Source organism: Coffea arabica, chromosome 10e, assembly GCF_036785885.1.
Source record: "Coffea arabica cultivar ET-39 chromosome 10e, Coffea Arabica ET-39 HiFi, whole genome shotgun sequence".
Lineage (NCBI taxonomy): Eukaryota > Viridiplantae > Streptophyta > Magnoliopsida > Gentianales > Rubiaceae > Coffea > Coffea arabica.
In genome coordinates this window covers 3,234,801-3,250,566 of record NC_092328.1, presented here as the reverse complement: position 1 = coordinate 3,250,566, position 15,766 = coordinate 3,234,801, and the positions used below count along the sequence as shown (strand labels likewise).

The 15,766-nt window shown below is 39.3% G+C and overlaps 3 protein-coding genes across 5 annotated transcripts; 1 reads left to right on the top strand and 2 right to left on the bottom strand.

Moving 5' to 3' along the window:
- The first annotated feature begins 294 nt into the window (after positions 1–294).
- LOC113712303 (ABSCISIC ACID-INSENSITIVE 5-like protein 5) lies at positions 295–4,619 on the top strand. Of its 3 annotated transcripts, XM_027235659.2 has the most exons (5): positions 295–429; positions 1,075–2,261; positions 3,205–3,276; positions 3,374–3,403; positions 4,230–4,619. In XM_027235659.2, the coding sequence occupies exons 2-5, from the start codon at positions 1,125–1,127 to the stop codon at positions 4,302–4,304; spliced, it is 1,314 nt and encodes a 437-aa protein (XP_027091460.1). In that variant the 5' UTR covers positions 295–429; positions 1,075–1,124; the 3' UTR covers positions 4,305–4,619. The 3 variants fall into 3 exon arrangements, 2 of the variants coding, with proteins under 2 accessions (XP_027091460.1, XP_027091459.1); XM_027235658.2 differs by having other exon boundaries at positions 306–2,261; XR_011821807.1 differs by lacking the exons at positions 3,374–3,403; positions 4,230–4,619 and adding an exon at positions 2,876–3,006 and having other exon boundaries at positions 306–2,261; positions 3,205–3,240.
- A 738-nt stretch (positions 4,620–5,357) lies between these two features.
- LOC113712302 (THO complex subunit 5B) lies at positions 5,358–10,949 on the bottom strand. Its single transcript, XM_027235657.2, has 8 exons — positions 10,502–10,949; positions 9,602–9,892; positions 8,598–8,934; positions 7,672–8,009; positions 7,323–7,582; positions 6,316–6,916; positions 6,094–6,228; positions 5,358–5,783 (listed from the first exon to the last, which is right to left on the bottom strand). The coding sequence occupies exons 1-8, from the start codon at positions 10,712–10,714 to the stop codon at positions 5,517–5,519; spliced, it is 2,442 nt and encodes an 813-aa protein (XP_027091458.2). The 5' UTR covers positions 10,715–10,949; the 3' UTR covers positions 5,358–5,516.
- A 650-nt stretch (positions 10,950–11,599) lies between these two features.
- LOC113711914 (squalene epoxidase 3) lies at positions 11,600–15,297 on the bottom strand. The gene is made up of 7 exons (XM_027235156.2): positions 14,831–15,297; positions 13,785–13,896; positions 13,459–13,633; positions 13,108–13,276; positions 12,489–12,986; positions 12,066–12,344; positions 11,600–11,964 (listed from the first exon to the last, which is right to left on the bottom strand). Exons 1-7 carry the CDS (start codon positions 15,131–15,133, stop codon positions 11,878–11,880), a joined length of 1,623 nt encoding a protein of 540 aa, XP_027090957.2. The 5' UTR covers positions 15,134–15,297; the 3' UTR covers positions 11,600–11,877.
- Positions 15,298–15,766: the final 469 nt, after the last annotated feature.

Here is a 15,766-nt window from a genome sequence, read left to right as displayed (position 1 = left end):
TAGTTTTACCAAACAATGCACCAAGAATTCGTGTCCTGGAACATGGTGGCATCCACGTTACATTGAAGGGCATCATTGTCCTGTTCGTGTCCCACTACTCTGACACAGGCAGTCATACCCATCGTGCCCATCCATAATCAAGAGACGTGGACCGTCCAGATTCTCCCACTTAGCACACGATGATTTGTTCGCCCATCACACCAAACTTTTCCTACCCCATCAACTTACTATTGGTCCACGTGTCATCCCCAAATTGGCCCCATCTTCCATTATTTTAAAAATTTTCCCACGATAAAACACTGGAGCTCCTCAGCCCTCTCTCAAGTTTCATCCCCTCTCTTGAGATCTCCTAGACAGACACTTGTCGCTAACTAAGACCCGTCGCAGCCAAAAAAAATTATGTCCCAGAAATTGTTGTATAACTCCCAGGTAATCAGACAACGTTAAATTTAAACCAAAAAAAATGAAACGCGGATTCTTATACTCCTCCTAATGTCTCTCTGTCTCTAGCAAATTTCTCCCTGTTTTTATCGTCTTCATATACTTCTGCTTATCTGCTGATTGCTTTACTTACTTAAAGAAAGTTCCGACCTTTCAGATGATGCGTAATTGTTTCTAGCTATATCTCAATTATTTGTTGCCTTTTGTTGTCATTATCAGTTGTTCCTGGAGTTGAATTTTTGTTGGGGTTGTTGAAAGTTAGTGGTAGAAGTGCGTTTGGCATAAAGGTTATGACGTTCGAGGGATGAAGTTCATATTTTTTTTTCCTTCTGTTTATACTGTGTCATATGTCTTGAAATTCATGTTCTGATGTAAATTTGGAGTGTTCTTGTGAAGGAAAGTGCGATTGCAGCAGAAATTTTCGGTTATCTGTAGTTCTGTGTTGTTCTGCAGTTTTGGTCTGAAGTTCTATATTTAGTTTGATCATGTAAAGCTTTGTTTGCTAGTTCAATTATTCATATGTATGATATGTTATGAAAGGGTATTCGATATGGTCCATAATCTATGAAGGGTTCGAGAGATAGAAGGGAATCAATTTGATCTGATTGGATTTTTTGTGATTCCATATTACAGTGAGCTTAGGAGTAGAATTGGGGCATTGTTAGGTAGATATATTTAGTGAAATGGGGAGTCATTTCAATTTCAAGAACTTTGGGAATGAGCAAATAGAGGGTAGTGGGGGCGGAAGGCCGCCAGGGAACTTTCCCTTGGCACGGCAGCCGTCCGTATATTCGTTGACTTTTGATGAGTTTCAGACCACTATGGGCGGGGTTGGGAAAGATTTTGGCTCAATGAACATGGATGAGTTGTTAAAGAATATTTGGAGTGCAGAGGAGTTCCAGACTATGGGTCCTGCTAGTCAGGATGTGGGTGCTTCTGGTGGGCATTTGCAGAGGCAGGGCTCATTAACATTGCCAAGGACATTGAGTCAGAAAACTGTGGATCAGGTGTGGAGGGACATATCGAAAGAGTTCACTGTTGGTGCGAAGGATACTACTGGTGTGGGTATTACAACTATACCTCAGAGGCAACAGACTTTAGGGGAGATGACACTGGAGGATTTCTTACTTAGAGCTGGTGTTGTAAGGGAGGATGCTCAATTGGCAGGGAAGCCTAATATTACTGGACTACTTGGAGATTTGTCACGAACTGCAAATAATCAGGCTTTTGGGTTTGGATACCAGCAGCCGGAGAGGAACACTGGGTTGGTTAGTGGAAGGGTGCTGGAGAGTAGTAATCAAATGGCTATGGAATCTGCTAATTTGCCGTTGAATGTAAATGGAGTCAGATCTACACGGCAACAGTTAGGGGCAACACAAACACAGCAGACTCAACAACTGCCACAACAACAGCACCATCCTCTATTTCCCAAGCAACCCGGTTTGCCTTATGCCACTCCCATTGCTATACCAAATAGCGCTCAGTTAGGTAGTCCTGGAGTTAGGGGTGGGATTGTTGGACTTTCTGATCCGGCAACGAGTGCTAGTTTGGTTCAAAATGGTGCACTACAGGGTGCAGGTGTGGGGACGGTTAATTTAGGTGCTGGGGCTGTCACTATTGCTGCTGGCTCTCCAGCAGTTTCGTCAGATGGGCTTGCGAAGAGCAATGGAGATACTTCTTCTGTCTCTCCAGTCCCTTATGTGTTCAATGGTGGATTACGGGGCAGGAAATGCAGTGCTTTGGAGAAGGTTGTTGAGAGGAGGCAGAGGAGAATGATAAAGAACAGGGAGTCAGCAGCAAGATCACGAGCCCGTAAGCAGGTAATATATCTTGTAGTTGTATTACGCCAACAAATTTGATCCTTGTGACGTTGAACTTACAAATTGCTTTGGCTTGTTCTAGCTTGTTTTGTTGATTTCCTAGTAGTCAACAGGTTTTTAGTGTGTTGAGAATTTTACTAGCCATTAATGCCAAAATGGTAAATAGAGAATTTATATCTAATGTTTACCATTGCACGGCATATGGTCTGCAAAATTTTATCTGTATCATTCCCAATTGGATCAGGTTTGTCTTCTCAAGAGGCTACCAGTTTAGTATTGTAGGGGAAGGGAAAGAATTAAAAAAAAGTAAGAAGAAGACAGGGACAAGGGCTGAACAAAGAGATTAGTACAAGTCTAAAAAGTTGAAAAGCCACATGTAACAATTTAATAAGAAGAAAGAATGCCAAATAAAATGGTGAAAGAAATAAAATTTGGTTACCCATCCCTTACACATTCATTCTCTCCCGTCCTTGGTCCCAACCCCACCAAGCCCCCCCCCCCCCCCCCCCCCCCCCCCCCCCAAAAAACAAATTAAAAAAAGGGGTTAGGAGTTTCTTCTTGTGCCTTGATGAATTATGATGATTATTAACATACTTCTTTTGTCCTCTATGGAGATGTTGAATTCCCCAAAATTATCAAAGATTCGATACCTATGCGGTATGATAGTGATCTAATCTGACAAGAGATGAAAGATTATGAGAAGTTATACTTCGTGAGAAGCGTTAAGGATCATGTTTACTACAAGGTAATGTAACATTTACCATAGGAACAATTGGCACTTTAAGTTATATTAGAGACAATGAAGTTTAAAGATTCTGCATAAGTTTTATTACTAGAGAATAAAAGCAGCTTACAGAAATGATTATTAGAAGATTTTCAATACCATCTTCTTGTAGTTTCCATGGCAAAGATGATGTTATCTTTTGACTTATTGTGTATTCAGGCCTATACCATGGAATTGGAAGCTGAAGTTGCGAAACTGAAAGAAGAAAACCAAGAATTGCAGAAGAAACAGGTAAACTCAATATAACTACTCTTTTGCACTCATTTCTTTGTCTATGACATATAGTTTTCAGTTCTCCAGTCATCTGACTGTACGAGTAATGCTGCAGGCTGAAATAATGGAAATGCAAAAGAATCAGGTATACCAAGTTTCTTCCTTCCTTCAGTAACTAGCACATGTTCTTCTGACATTGTTTCAGGCTTACTGATATGCCTTATTGTTTCTGAATCAAATATGTCACATCATATTCTTGGTTTGCTGAGATTTTGTCTGTGGATTTGTTTTCTTTTTTAAATGTTTGTTCTCATCTTAAAAGTGTAAAGAAAAGTGTGTTCAGTTGAATTAGAAAAGCAGGCATGGGATGCATCAATTTGGGTATAATTGCATTGTTTGTTGTGGAAACAAAGTGAGTCATTTATTACTGCACGATAACTACTTTCCTGACAAGTCAAATGTGCACTTCCCTTTTTAGACTTGCACATTCTATAAGCTCAGAATCACCCACAGTTTCCTGTCGATTAGCTATACTGCTGATTTCTCTGTTACACACCTGTTTATGCTATTTCTCACCAGGCAAGCACATGGCTTTACTGGAAAAGCAATGCCATTTGTCAATGAAGTGCAAGTAAAGATGCCTGTTTTAATGTTGCATGCCTGTGGTCAAGACTGCATTATTTAGAAAAACTATTGGCTTATTGCATCCTCTATTGACTTCCCACATGACTGGCATGACTTTGAAACTCAGTGATATATAATATATCGCATCAAAGAGGAATTTTCATGTATTTCGGCAAGCAATTGACCAAATTGTAATTGCTTCATTGCACCGACCGCTGCCAACTGTAATTTTCCTATAACGTATCTTGGAATTCCTCTCTTCAACATTTTCAGCAACTGCTGTTGAATTTGAGAGCAGAATGTTCCACATGAGCTAATTTTTGCAATTATCAATTGCTAATGGATAGGTCATGGAGATGATGAACCAACAGCGTGGAGGCAAAAGGTGTTGTCTGAGACGGACACAGACTGGTCCGTGGTGAAGTTGTAGCATACCAGTGGCGTAATACGGACGTGCTTACGTAGATAGATATATCGTTGCTGTAAATATTTGAGAGTTTAAGTTTTTGGTGTAAAGACGAGAGAAGATTAGCATTTTGGGTTCGAGTAGACTGTTTGTTCCAGTGACTCTTGTGAATATTGTGCTTAGATGGGGCTAAACTATGCTAGTGTTTGTAGAATCAGTGGATACTACTTAACGTTAGTCGACTACAACAGCTGTACCCCTTGTTCTTTTCGGGATAAATACAAAACATGGATAGGCTTTAGATATGTATATAAGGTGCTCAGTTGCAGCAGATGAGTTGTATACATGGTTTGACCATATTAGCTGCCATTGGCATCCAAGATGATGAAGGTGGTGGTGGAATCATTTGAAGTCATTATGGACAGTAGTAGTAACAGGCTAGCATCCTTTATGTCCTACGAAATGCTCCTGACCTCAACTGCGCTGGTGGTAAAACTTAAAATAACACTGAAGAAACCCACGGTCGCGTATGCCAGATAGAAAAATGAAGAGCCAATCCAAGAATAAACAACTATGAAATGCTTCTAGCTTTTATGAACTAGCCCCCTTCCTTTCTAATTATAGTTAAACATGTGATGTGACCCTTGTTTAAGGCAATTAGCGTTACCACAGTCAGCAGCCTAGACCAAGAAGTACCCTGTTCAATTTCAGCTAATTGGGCACAGACTCGGCACAATCGCAATTTTTTCTGCAAAAGTTGCTTGTTTTAAGTAGTATAAGAGTTTGGGTTGACAAAATTTTGGAATGTCTGTCTTTGGGAAACGATCAACATTTATGATACAAAGCCCGCAAGGGGTGCTGAAGTTGCTATCTTGTTCCATCCAGCATAACGGTAGTGTAAAGCAAATTCAAACAAGTCTTCTTGTACTTCTGAAACCAGCTTTCAATGGAAATAAGATTCTCAGCTTCTCAATAGGAATAAAGAGCCACCAAGCACAATGAGCAAGCGAACCAGATCTTGCTCGTCATGGTCCATTTTCCCGCAGAAATTAAAAACAATCATGAAAAATAAAGAACTCCCTAGCCTTTATTGCCTTGGAGTTGCATGTTGCATCTCAGGAGGTACCTCCAAAGCCAATGCGTAAGCATGCGCAAAGGGTTGGAAATTAAGACCACAAAAAAAGCAACCAGCAGAAATTGAAACATACTTGTAATCCCAAACAAGATACTAGCAAGGATAGCCCGGTGTACAAATATTATCCTTCCACGAAATCATTTTCCTCCTATCCCTACCCCGAAAGGATCGGGCAACCAGCGCACCACTCACAGGCTTGCACAAGCCAACATCAATTACAGAAGTGCTCTCTCTCTTCTTAACTGACGAATCTCCATCTTCCATATAAAAGTCAAACAGCATTGCAAGACAATGCACCTGATGAGCTAAGACTAAGTTTTCTTGATCTAATGGTATTGACTTGATTATGTGAACATTGACCTGCAAAACATTAATGGACTTCTTCATCGACAAGCCAGTAAAGGAACGCTCAAACTAAAGGCAATACTTGGAAGTAAATAAGGACAACTTTTGTTAGAATTGCAGGCAACCAAGTAAATAAGTCAAGTAAAACATTTCTTAAGTTTCAGATAACTGCTCAAACAAGATTAATGTTGTGTTAAGACAACACTTTTCCAAAGCTTGTATAATCACAAAGTTTATATTCTCAAATTTATGCAGGGAAGCTAATGCTAGTATCTACACCAGATAGAACTATGAAATAAATCAACAAAGAAATTCTATTCCATACCTCTGTCTCCATAGCACGAAGTTCATTAAACCACTCTGAAAGATCTACCTCACAATAGTTTGCTTCATGTAATTTACAGTAAAGTTTCAGAGCAAAAAGTGGAGGCCTAAGTGGATACTCCAGGCCAATCTTAATCTGCCAGAAAAATTGTTGAAAGCACCAAATAAGCAATCACAAACACAGCAAAGGATGAAGTAAAGGGAACTAAACAAGCTGCTCTACCTTGGCTTCTAACTTGAAGTTCTTTTCACCATTATTGAGCGTTCTTAGCAAAGTAAGACGATACACCTGAACGCCACAATCAGCCCATGAGCTTTCAACCATATCAATTGCCCTGCTAACAGGTGCATTGTCAGTTTCTGGCTCAACTACAGCAGGCTCATCCAGCTCAGATTCGGAGTCCAAAATTAGATCTATATCCTCATCATGTCTCTTAAAGCTTGGTGATTTCCCCTTGTTAGCTGGAGATAGAATACTTTTTGAAATCAAAGGCAGTCTTCTGGGAAGATTGAGATCAGAACCTTTAGAAGGGGTAAGCTTAACATCATTAATTACAGCAGTAATTGACATTAATGATGGAAGTTCCCCATCTTCCTGTAAGTTCTCTACTACTCTGTTTGAAACACCAGATTTTCCACCTATCTCGGCATCAGGACCCTGAACTTGTTCCACATCAGAGACGGGTAATGATGGTGTATGATTAGGTGAAGAGCCAATGAGTGACCAGTCATGCAAACTGCACTGGGGGGAACGTGAAGCCCATGGAACACTTCCACATGTTAGAGCTGGCCACTTAGATTTCACCAACGAGTCAAGCTGCTCCCTGTAAGTCAACCAAAGTTTTCCATATTTTGATGCTTAGTCAATCTCATGACAAAGAAGCAGATCAACAAAATAGGATCACCATGTTCAACATTTTGAAGCGAAAAAGATGTGCCTTAAAAAGATTAAATTGCACACAGCATAAATGGCACCCAGAAACAAACATAAAATTGAAGCAGCAGAAAAGAGATTGAAAAGCAGAATAAGGCAAGCTATCAGTGCCTGAAGAAAACATAAATCAGAAACTTGGTACAGATTTTGAGATATCTTTGGACATTGAAAAAAAAAAAAAAAAAAAAAAAGAAAACTTTTCAGGCTCTGTTCTGCTAGACTACATTATAGATTCATCAATCTAAGCTAGTCGTTCCTATGGTTCGTGACTCTAGACATGCAATGCAGTGACTCACGCAAGAGCCAGCTGAGCCTTTTTCCGAGCGCGAAGCCTTTGCACAACTGTCTGCACCCGATTTTGCTGACGATATAGTGACAGGCCAGAGAGAACAGCAGCATGTTTAGCTGTCTCCTCATTTGAAGCTTCATGACTCGTAAGAAGTGGTGACAACTCTGGAAGGAAATCAATGCCCGCCAAGTGCTGTGCCCATTTATAAGGGTGTGAAGTTCTATTTGGATCGAGCTTAAAAGAATCACCCAAGCGAAGTTTGGCCGACTATTAAGTATGCAGAACATGTTACCAGTCAGAAAGTGAAATCCATATGCATTGAGAATAATTCCATACCGTGCACAGAAATGTCATACCTGGTGAGGAAGCTCAAGGCCAGAGTCATCAGGAAATAAGTTGCATAAGATGCTATTCTCTGGTCCTTCTTGTGAACCTTCTATTCCAACACACACGATGTTCAATTTCATTAAATATTCAAACTTCAAAGAGATAAGTTTGGGAGAGTTCGAGTCTGAAGCATCATCATCATGTATATGAAGGAGAAGTTTAAGTGGATGACTATGATATAGTCCTGCTTGGTCAAGATTGTCCTTGCTCACCACCTTTCTTGGTCGCTTTCTCCTTCTCTGTCCATCATCTTCCTCATCAGGTACATCATCATCCAACCTAGAGGTCTCCAAGTTGGTAGAAATGCCTGGGTCACCAGAACAAGTTACATAAGAGATGAACCAACACTTAATCCACAAGAGGCATACTCCCAAGGATTATGTGGATCCAAACAATTATCTTTTTCTTTCTTCCTTTTGTTCTTCTTTTTAGTAAAAGCATGGGGGTGTATGCCAAAAGGCTTTAGATCAGAAAATTTGTACCACTTACAATTAACCATCAAAAAGGGCACAAAGGCACTATAACAAACAATAATGGATAAAAGTTCAAATCAAGTTAAGAATCAAATTAACTCGTAGGATAATTGTACTTAATTCCTCTTTACCAATGTCTCTAAAGGTCAATAACAGTGCACTAAGCGCTACAATTAGGATCAAGCAATAGCCCAAAGCATTTGTCCTTCTGATGAACATTTAAAAGCATTTTTCCCACAAAGGATTCCTCAAGCCCAACAAGTGTTACATCAGAAAAAGTCACAAGAGTATAAATGGCAGTGTTGGAGATAATCCAAGGGACATAATTGTTTAATGCTATGTTTGACACATTGCAATATCATTTTAACTGATCACCACAGTGACTACTTGATAAGTATGACATAAACCATGAAGTTAGTTACCAGAGTCTTTAGTTGCTTTCTGACGAGCAAATGCTTGAGCATCCTTCAAACTTCCTACAATCTCAAGATCAATATTCTCTCCAAAAGCATCCTTTTGTGCAACTAACTGCGAGTAAACCACATACAGAGGAGGTGGAAGTAACTCAGCTGACTGCTGCTGCTTCAGTTTCTTGGTATGCAGAATACCTAGTTGGTGTTGGACAGGCAAGGATGCCTTCTTCAGGGATTTGAGGTGAGAGGGGAGACTGGATAAGAATTTCTTCCTGTTGGAAATGGTCTCCTGGAGGGCTTTCTTTTGTTGTTCCAATCTTTCACGAAGTTTACAGAGTTCTTTCCGCTGGTGCATCAAACAATTAGTTAACAATCAATCCTCTTGCGGAAAAAAAATGAGCAAAGGACAGAATCAGATGAGTGTATAATTAGTGGCATGCGGCTACTGTTTTCCTATGAATACTGGAAATTTTTGCTGGCTAGCTTAATATCCGACAGTTAAAACTATCAAAAGAAAACACAGAAAGAAAATGAACTGAATAAGAGATTTGCCACACTGAATATGCGTAGACAAAACCATGTTGAAGAACAGTTTTCATGACAGCTGCACGAACTTTACAATCAAACATTGCCAAGTATTCATAAAGTCGTGTAAAAAGCCAAACAAGTACATTGTTTAGATAGTACAAGTCCATAATCATTATGGGGATTCTAGTGAAGTTCACAAAAGGATCAGGTATGGTTCTCAAATTTTTTGCATCATCCGAAAAAATTTTAATCAATGTTCAAACTATATGAAACAAGTGGATATACAGTGTACCCGGATGAGGCAATAATAGTTAAGAAAGCGCATTGAAAATGTACAAATACAGTGTACCTAGATGAGGCAATAATAGTTAAGAAAGCGCATTGAAAATGTACAAGTAACTTCTACTTTAGCTCAGGCTAGACCCATATCTGCAATTTTAGGATTTATGATATCATAGCTGCAGAGATATTTCAGACAAGCATACCTGAACCAGCTCAAAGTTGAGCCTCTTGAGCATCAAATTGTGAGCAGTATCATTAGATATGACAGAGGATTTTATATCCTCGGGTGCATCTCTAAAGAACTCTTCCTCTGGCACAAGTTCAATATCAGGATACTTGGACTTGAAGTCTTTGCATGCCTTTATTGCTTTAACATAGTGATTTTTCTCATACATCAAATTATGGAGCTGCAGGGTCGTGAAGTCTACGGGTGCTTTAGCTCGTTCTGTTTCTGCTTTAAAACGATCTTCTTCAATCAAGATGGACCTATTTGCCTGTTAGGAGAAGCAAAATAACTCCATTAAACAGTAAAATTGTTCAACAAAATATCCAAGTGATTCTCCACCCTCTTAAGGAGAGGGGGGGGGGGGGGGTGAGGTTGCTTTAGAAATCTAAAACAGCATCTCCACAAACATTAATATTGTAAAACAAAGGGGAAAACAAAAACTTGTCAACTTGAATTAGCAGTACAGTAGACAATGTAGCCAAAGGTGTTATGTCCACAACATAATGTCACTCCACTGATTCAATGTACAATCTTTGATTTTCAGAGTTCTCACGAAGAAAATTCTACCACTTAATTACTCCGCAAAATTATCAAAATAAGCCACTGAGAAGAGTTCAAAGATACCAGTACACAAGAAAGAACCAAATTACTCACACCCAACATAGTGTAAGTTGCCCCCAAATAGCTAAATTTTTTTAACTTTCCATTTTCTTTCTTTTCCTATTTCCTGATGGGGGCTGGTCCAATCCTTTCATCCGACAACTTTACCCCTCAATTACCCAAAAAAAAAAAAAAACAGCTTTGCCTCTCAAATTTCAAAATCCCACATCAATTATAGTAGTAGAAACTAGGAAGAGGGGCGAGAAAAGGAAGACACCTGGCGGAGAGCAACAAAGTTGAGGAAAATCCGAGTGACAAGCTCGCGGAGTTGAGATTTGGGTTGAGAATCTTTCTTGATGGAGAGCATCTGGGCGACGATCTCTTCAACAGAAGCTTTGCTTTTGTGAAGCAGTTCGTAGGCCGCCGACATGTCTATGGTCCTCTCCGGGAGTATTTCACCTGCTTCAGCTTCCCCCATTGCAGTGTCCATTTTTTGGTTGGAGAAAGAATTAAAGTCGAATCTAATCTGTCTGGGAAGCTATATACACAAAAGGGTTTCGTTCTCCGGTGGTAATTGGGTCTATTTCTGCCGCTGTGCGGCGGAGCAGCAGCTTCTCAAGTCTTCTTCCACAAAGGACCCCTTTGGCTGTCTTCACAAAGTATATTCTTTTTTGTTCTTCTTCTTTTTTTTTTTACAGGTACCGTATTATTTTTTGTTTCTTCTATTGTTTATTTTTTTAGTTATTTATTTGAGCTGGGGAGTGTGGGGGGCGTAAGAGATAGTACTGAAGTTTAATCCTGTTAAATTAATTTTTAGAAAACTTTTATTGCAAACTTTGGATTAATATATTTGAAAACGAATTTCAATTGAAGGCTTGGAAGTGAAAATAGAAAATTTCATTTTAACCCTCTAAACAAGAAATTTGGTTCAAGTTTGGCCCTTGGTTCCATCTTTCTTTACTATTTAACGTCAAAATCATCCAAAGAAACAGCTAAAGTTCTATTAAGATTTTCAACTGCGTATCAACGAAAGCAAATTAATAAGCCGGTAGATAGATTTTGATGGCTAGAGTCATGATAAAACAGCATAACATGTTCTTCACATACTCAATCAAACCAGAAGATAGATTCTACTTGTTACTTCTGTTTTCTTTATTTTTCTGGTAAATACTTCTTGTTCTCCTTTTGATGCTCATATGTTGATTCCAACTCTTTAGCGTTCTTTTTAATTTTTGGAAGCCAATGAACAACTTCCTGCTTCTCATTTCTTTGTCATAGTAACAGAGAAAGTAGAAAGGAAGGAGGAGGAGGGCTTGTAGTTTGAGGATATTAAACTAAGGCAAGACCAGATTCTAAGTAAAAGACAGCAGGGGAAGATTTGAAATTAGATTATTTCATTCATGGATAGTAAGTGAGAGTACAATAGTAATCCAAGTTAAACGACTTATGTTTGTACAAACAAAAAGAGTGAGTGATGCGTCATTAGCATCCTCTAGAGCTGAGTATTGTAATTCCTGGTTGGTATACAGCAAGAAGAAACAAACTTTGCCATCTACAATTTGGTTTCCCCGGAGGCATGAAGGAAATGATTCACAAAAATTTACAATGAAAGAATTGTTTTAAACAATTCACGGTCTTGTTCAGTTAAGAGCTCTACAATATGCTGTCAATGGAAACAGGGAACACCATCTGTTTGATTCCTTCAGCCTTCACAATTGGGAAAATAATACCCGTTGCATCCTGAAAGGGAAAAAAAAAATCAGGCAGATGATTTTAGACTAATGATAGCACATTACTAGCTAAAATGCATCAGCAAAGGGTTCTGAGAGATGGGTTCGTACCATAATCAGTTTTCCTCCAATAAATGCACGTTTGAGTGAAGGGAATGGGAGTAAAAGGCGGCCAACGCCATAGATAGCCACAGCAAAGAAATGCATCACCAGGGTCAATGGCTTTGGGTTGAGACCGGATAGCAGAGCCACTGGTCCATTTGAGAAAACCCCTCCAAGGCTCAAGTAATCGAAGCATGCTTGGCGCAACTCTGCTCTTGCTTGATCATCTGATGCAGTGAATACTTTATATAATGCACCAGCCAAAGTATTGATGGTAGAAGCCACTGGCTGCAAGAAAATAACAATCAATTTTGTCAGTCTTAACATGTTTGTTTATTCTATGTTTTCACTGCAAATGAGGCTTATGAAAAGTGAGTGAACTAAAAACCAGCAATACTACTGGATCGTACAGAAAAATTCTCAAGTACTCACTTTGCGCAAGCTGTAGAAGACCTCAAGGTACTCGTTCAGTCCAGCAGCATCATTCAAATCGTCCAGAGGCTTCAATAGCTTTCTAAGAACAACAATGTCGGACAAAGCCACTGTCATTCCTCCTCCTGTTAAAGGATGCCTCATGTTAAATGCATCCCCTAACAAAATTGCACCTGGGGTGGAACAAGGGGTGGCTGGCATGCTTCTGTTTGTTGCTACTTTGATGTCTCCTTCCTCAATTGCTGATATGAATGCGCCATGGACCTCGGAAGGGAGCTGTGGAAGCACCACAGTCTTCAAATATTGAGCCATTTCTCCAGTGGGAATGGAAGGGACCTTCTGACGACCGGGAATATCCACAAGGCACCTAGTCTCAAAGCTACTGATGGGATACATCAGAATGGGTGAAGGGTTTGCCAAGATGACGTGCCCATGATTTGGGTATGGAAGCTGGCAGTTCTTTAGGACCAAGGCAACAAAAGAAGAAGGGATATCCACCTGCAGCAGTAAAATCTGAATTAGACTAGTTCAATTGGCAAAAAGGAAAAAATCAATACTGATCAAAATGCTTATTCCTAGGTTGTGGATTTTAGTCATTAACATAGTTAGGATCAATGACCTTGGGGTTGCAGAGAGAACGTCTCAGGTTTGAACAGCATCCATCACAGACAATGGTAAGAGGAGCATAAGCTGTAATTTGTTTCCCCACCTTAGTCTTATAATTCACACCTTTGACAGTTCCGTTCTCTTCAATCAAAGATGTCACCGTCCCTTGTTCCAGCCTTACACTAGAAAATCCAATTAAAGCAAAAGGGTAAAAAAGCAAGCACTAGTAATTAAGTAATGTTTTACCAAGACTAAGGTTTGAAATTGTAAAATGGTTCTAATTTTTCAATATTCGAAGAATCCAACGTTATTATATCCTATTTGAGCAGGCGCATCTGAGACGCAAAGGGAAGGAGAGAAATACTTGGGCGTTTTGGCTGCCTTTACTCTCATCCTCTGAATGAAGCGGCCGTTGTGAAAACTTCTTCCTGAAACATCAGAACGGTAGTTTTCCAAGGGGTACGAAACTTTGGTCCTTTTATCATCTTTGAAGAGCCCATAACCGTAAACTCGTTGAGCATCGATGCCTTCTACACAATCTGTCATCGCAAGAATGTGCTCAGTAAGTCATGAGCATCATCTTGATCGTAGAAAGAAGCTTGAATTTATATACAATTCTATAAAACATCATTTTCTTTTATTGTTTTTATCAGCGCAATTAGTTTTGAAGTTCTTTTGATGCTTAATTACCCTCAAGACCAAGCTCAACTAGCTTAAGATAGCCGCCTGGCTGAAGCAATTCACCCACAATTCTGTCGGGCTCAGACAAATCCCTCTCGATTACAAGTACACGACGGCCATCCTGTAAAGCAGGACAAGATATTGTAGCATGTTAATACGAAATTGACTATATATAAGCATGCACTTTGTGACTTTGTCTTCCAAAAGGGCTGAAAAACGGTAAGATGTGGTGACAATCTTTAGAATAATCTTGCATGCGACAGACAGTATGGTATGTGCCTATGTGGCTAATTAACCCAAAAAAAAAAAAAAAAAGGCAAGAAAGCCGGCCTGCGTATATTCTTTTCGGGTTACATAGGTTTATAATTAATTCAAGTACAGACAATATAAGAGATAAACAAATCTCGGACGGTATAAACAAGAAGCTAAAAAGCCACATAAGCAATCTGGATTCCATGTTGCATGCTAGTTGAAGTGGCCGGAGAACTGTGCTTGGTTGCACTCTGATTTTTGCCTTTTACAACACACGTTAAACGACATCCGGTGCATAGCAACAAGTTTCTCTCTATAACTTCTTGGTGTTCCATAAGAATTAATCTGCTTCCTTTTAAGCAAACAAGCTGGTGAAAAAATTATGGACAGGAATCAATTTTGTCACGGCAAAAGTAGAACAAATCAGAAAGAGATGAAGTAGTATAAAAAGTGTTTTTTTCCCCCCAAAACCCACAGAGATTGTTGCAAAAATTTTAGGAAATCCCAAAGAAAGAAGAAAGGTGCTCATTATTTTCTATGTCCATTCATTTGTGCATGTACTAATATATATTCTGAAGCAACATTTGTCGGATAACGAAAATAGCTCAGTGGTTAAAAGTCTTTGTTGTTGGTTCAGTAAGAATTCACCTTCTTTCTTCTCACCCCGGGCTCCTCTTATCTTGTTAAAGATTTGAAAAAGCTAGAGCGACATTTGTGGCATGGCTTTGAAACAAAATCTAACCGAGTTCTGTTACAAGTATTACTCATCCGCAAAGCAGATATGACAGTGGAGAAATGTTTACCTTCCCAAGAGAGCAAGCAAGAGCAGCACCAGCTACACCAGCTCCAACTATAATGATTTCGGGATCTCCAGCTGCCCTGCCTTGGGAAATAGGACCCTCGTCGGTCACGGAGTTGTTGATGCGCGCTTCACTTTCCTCCTTCAGCCGGGTTTCATCCTTAATCTTCTTTTTTGCAGCAAAACTCAGGTAGTCCAATAAAAACACAGCAAAACACAAGAGGAAGGCAATGCCTATTCCCATAAAACCCGTGAAACCAATGTAATTGTTCAGCTTAGTAATCAAAACATCGATGGACGAGGCCATGATGATTCTCCTCTAGTGTCTTTTCCTCTCACAAAGATGAATTGATCAAGGGGCGCTTGAAGCCTGTAGTTTGGCAGGGACGTTTATATAGAGGCCGCCCCGTTATTGACATGGGGACTCAACTAATACAGCGTGGGTGCTGTCGTGGTTTTTAACCGGTCTTGATTTCTTGACAAAGGAGCTTTCTAGTCACAGGCAGAGTTAAACTTTGGTTCGCGCATATTTGTTTGTTCACATTCATTTGTTAATCAAGGGTTTCCGCAATATTTTCCCACTTTATAATCTTTTATTTAATCGAAAACTCTTTCTACTCTAGATATACACGTACGAAATTTCTCTTGCATATTTCAGATCAGTTCAAAAATTTTTCAGTTCTATTATATCTGTTAAATCATAGATTTGATCTGTTGTTTTCTAATACATAACATATTTAATCGCGTTGAACGATTTCCATCAATTGATTGATGAATGAAATTTGCTTTTTATTAAAAACACACCAAAAAAAAAAAAAAAAAAAAAAAAAACACTACTATTATGCTAGAGTACAATAGTAGCATCAACTACGGCCTCAACGGTGATGCCTACTTTGATTTGTGTATTCAACTACCACCCAAAAATAAAATAAAATAAAAT

Coding starts and splice junctions, on each gene's coding strand:
- LOC113712303 (XM_027235659.2), top strand. CDS start 1,125: ATGGGGAGTCATTTCAATTTCAAGAACTTTGGGAATGAGCAAATAGAG. Junction 2,262..3,204: donor GATCACGAGCCCGTAAGCAG/GTAATATATCTT, acceptor TTGTGTATTCAG/GCCTATACCATGGAATTGGA. Junction 3,277..3,373: donor AAGAATTGCAGAAGAAACAG/GTAAACTCAATA, acceptor GTAATGCTGCAG/GCTGAAATAATGGAAATGCA.
- LOC113712302 (XM_027235657.2), bottom strand. CDS start 10,714: ATGGACACTGCAATGGGGGAAGCTGAAGCAGGTGAAATACTCCCGGAG. Junction 8,935..9,601: donor TCAACTTTGAGCTGGTTCAG/GTATGCTTGTCT, acceptor TTGATGCACCAG/CGGAAAGAACTCTGTAAACT. Junction 5,784..6,093: donor TTCGTGCTATGGAGACAGAG/GTATGGAATAGA, acceptor AATGTTTTGCAG/GTCAATGTTCACATAATCAA.
- LOC113711914 (XM_027235156.2), bottom strand. CDS start 15,133: ATGGCCTCGTCCATCGATGTTTTGATTACTAAGCTGAACAATTACATT. Junction 13,634..13,784: donor AGTTGAGCTTGGTCTTGAGG/GTAATTAAGCAT, acceptor TTGCGATGACAG/ATTGTGTAGAAGGCATCGAT. Junction 12,345..12,488: donor TCTTCTACAGCTTGCGCAAA/GTGAGTACTTGA, acceptor ATTTTCTTGCAG/CCAGTGGCTTCTACCATCAA.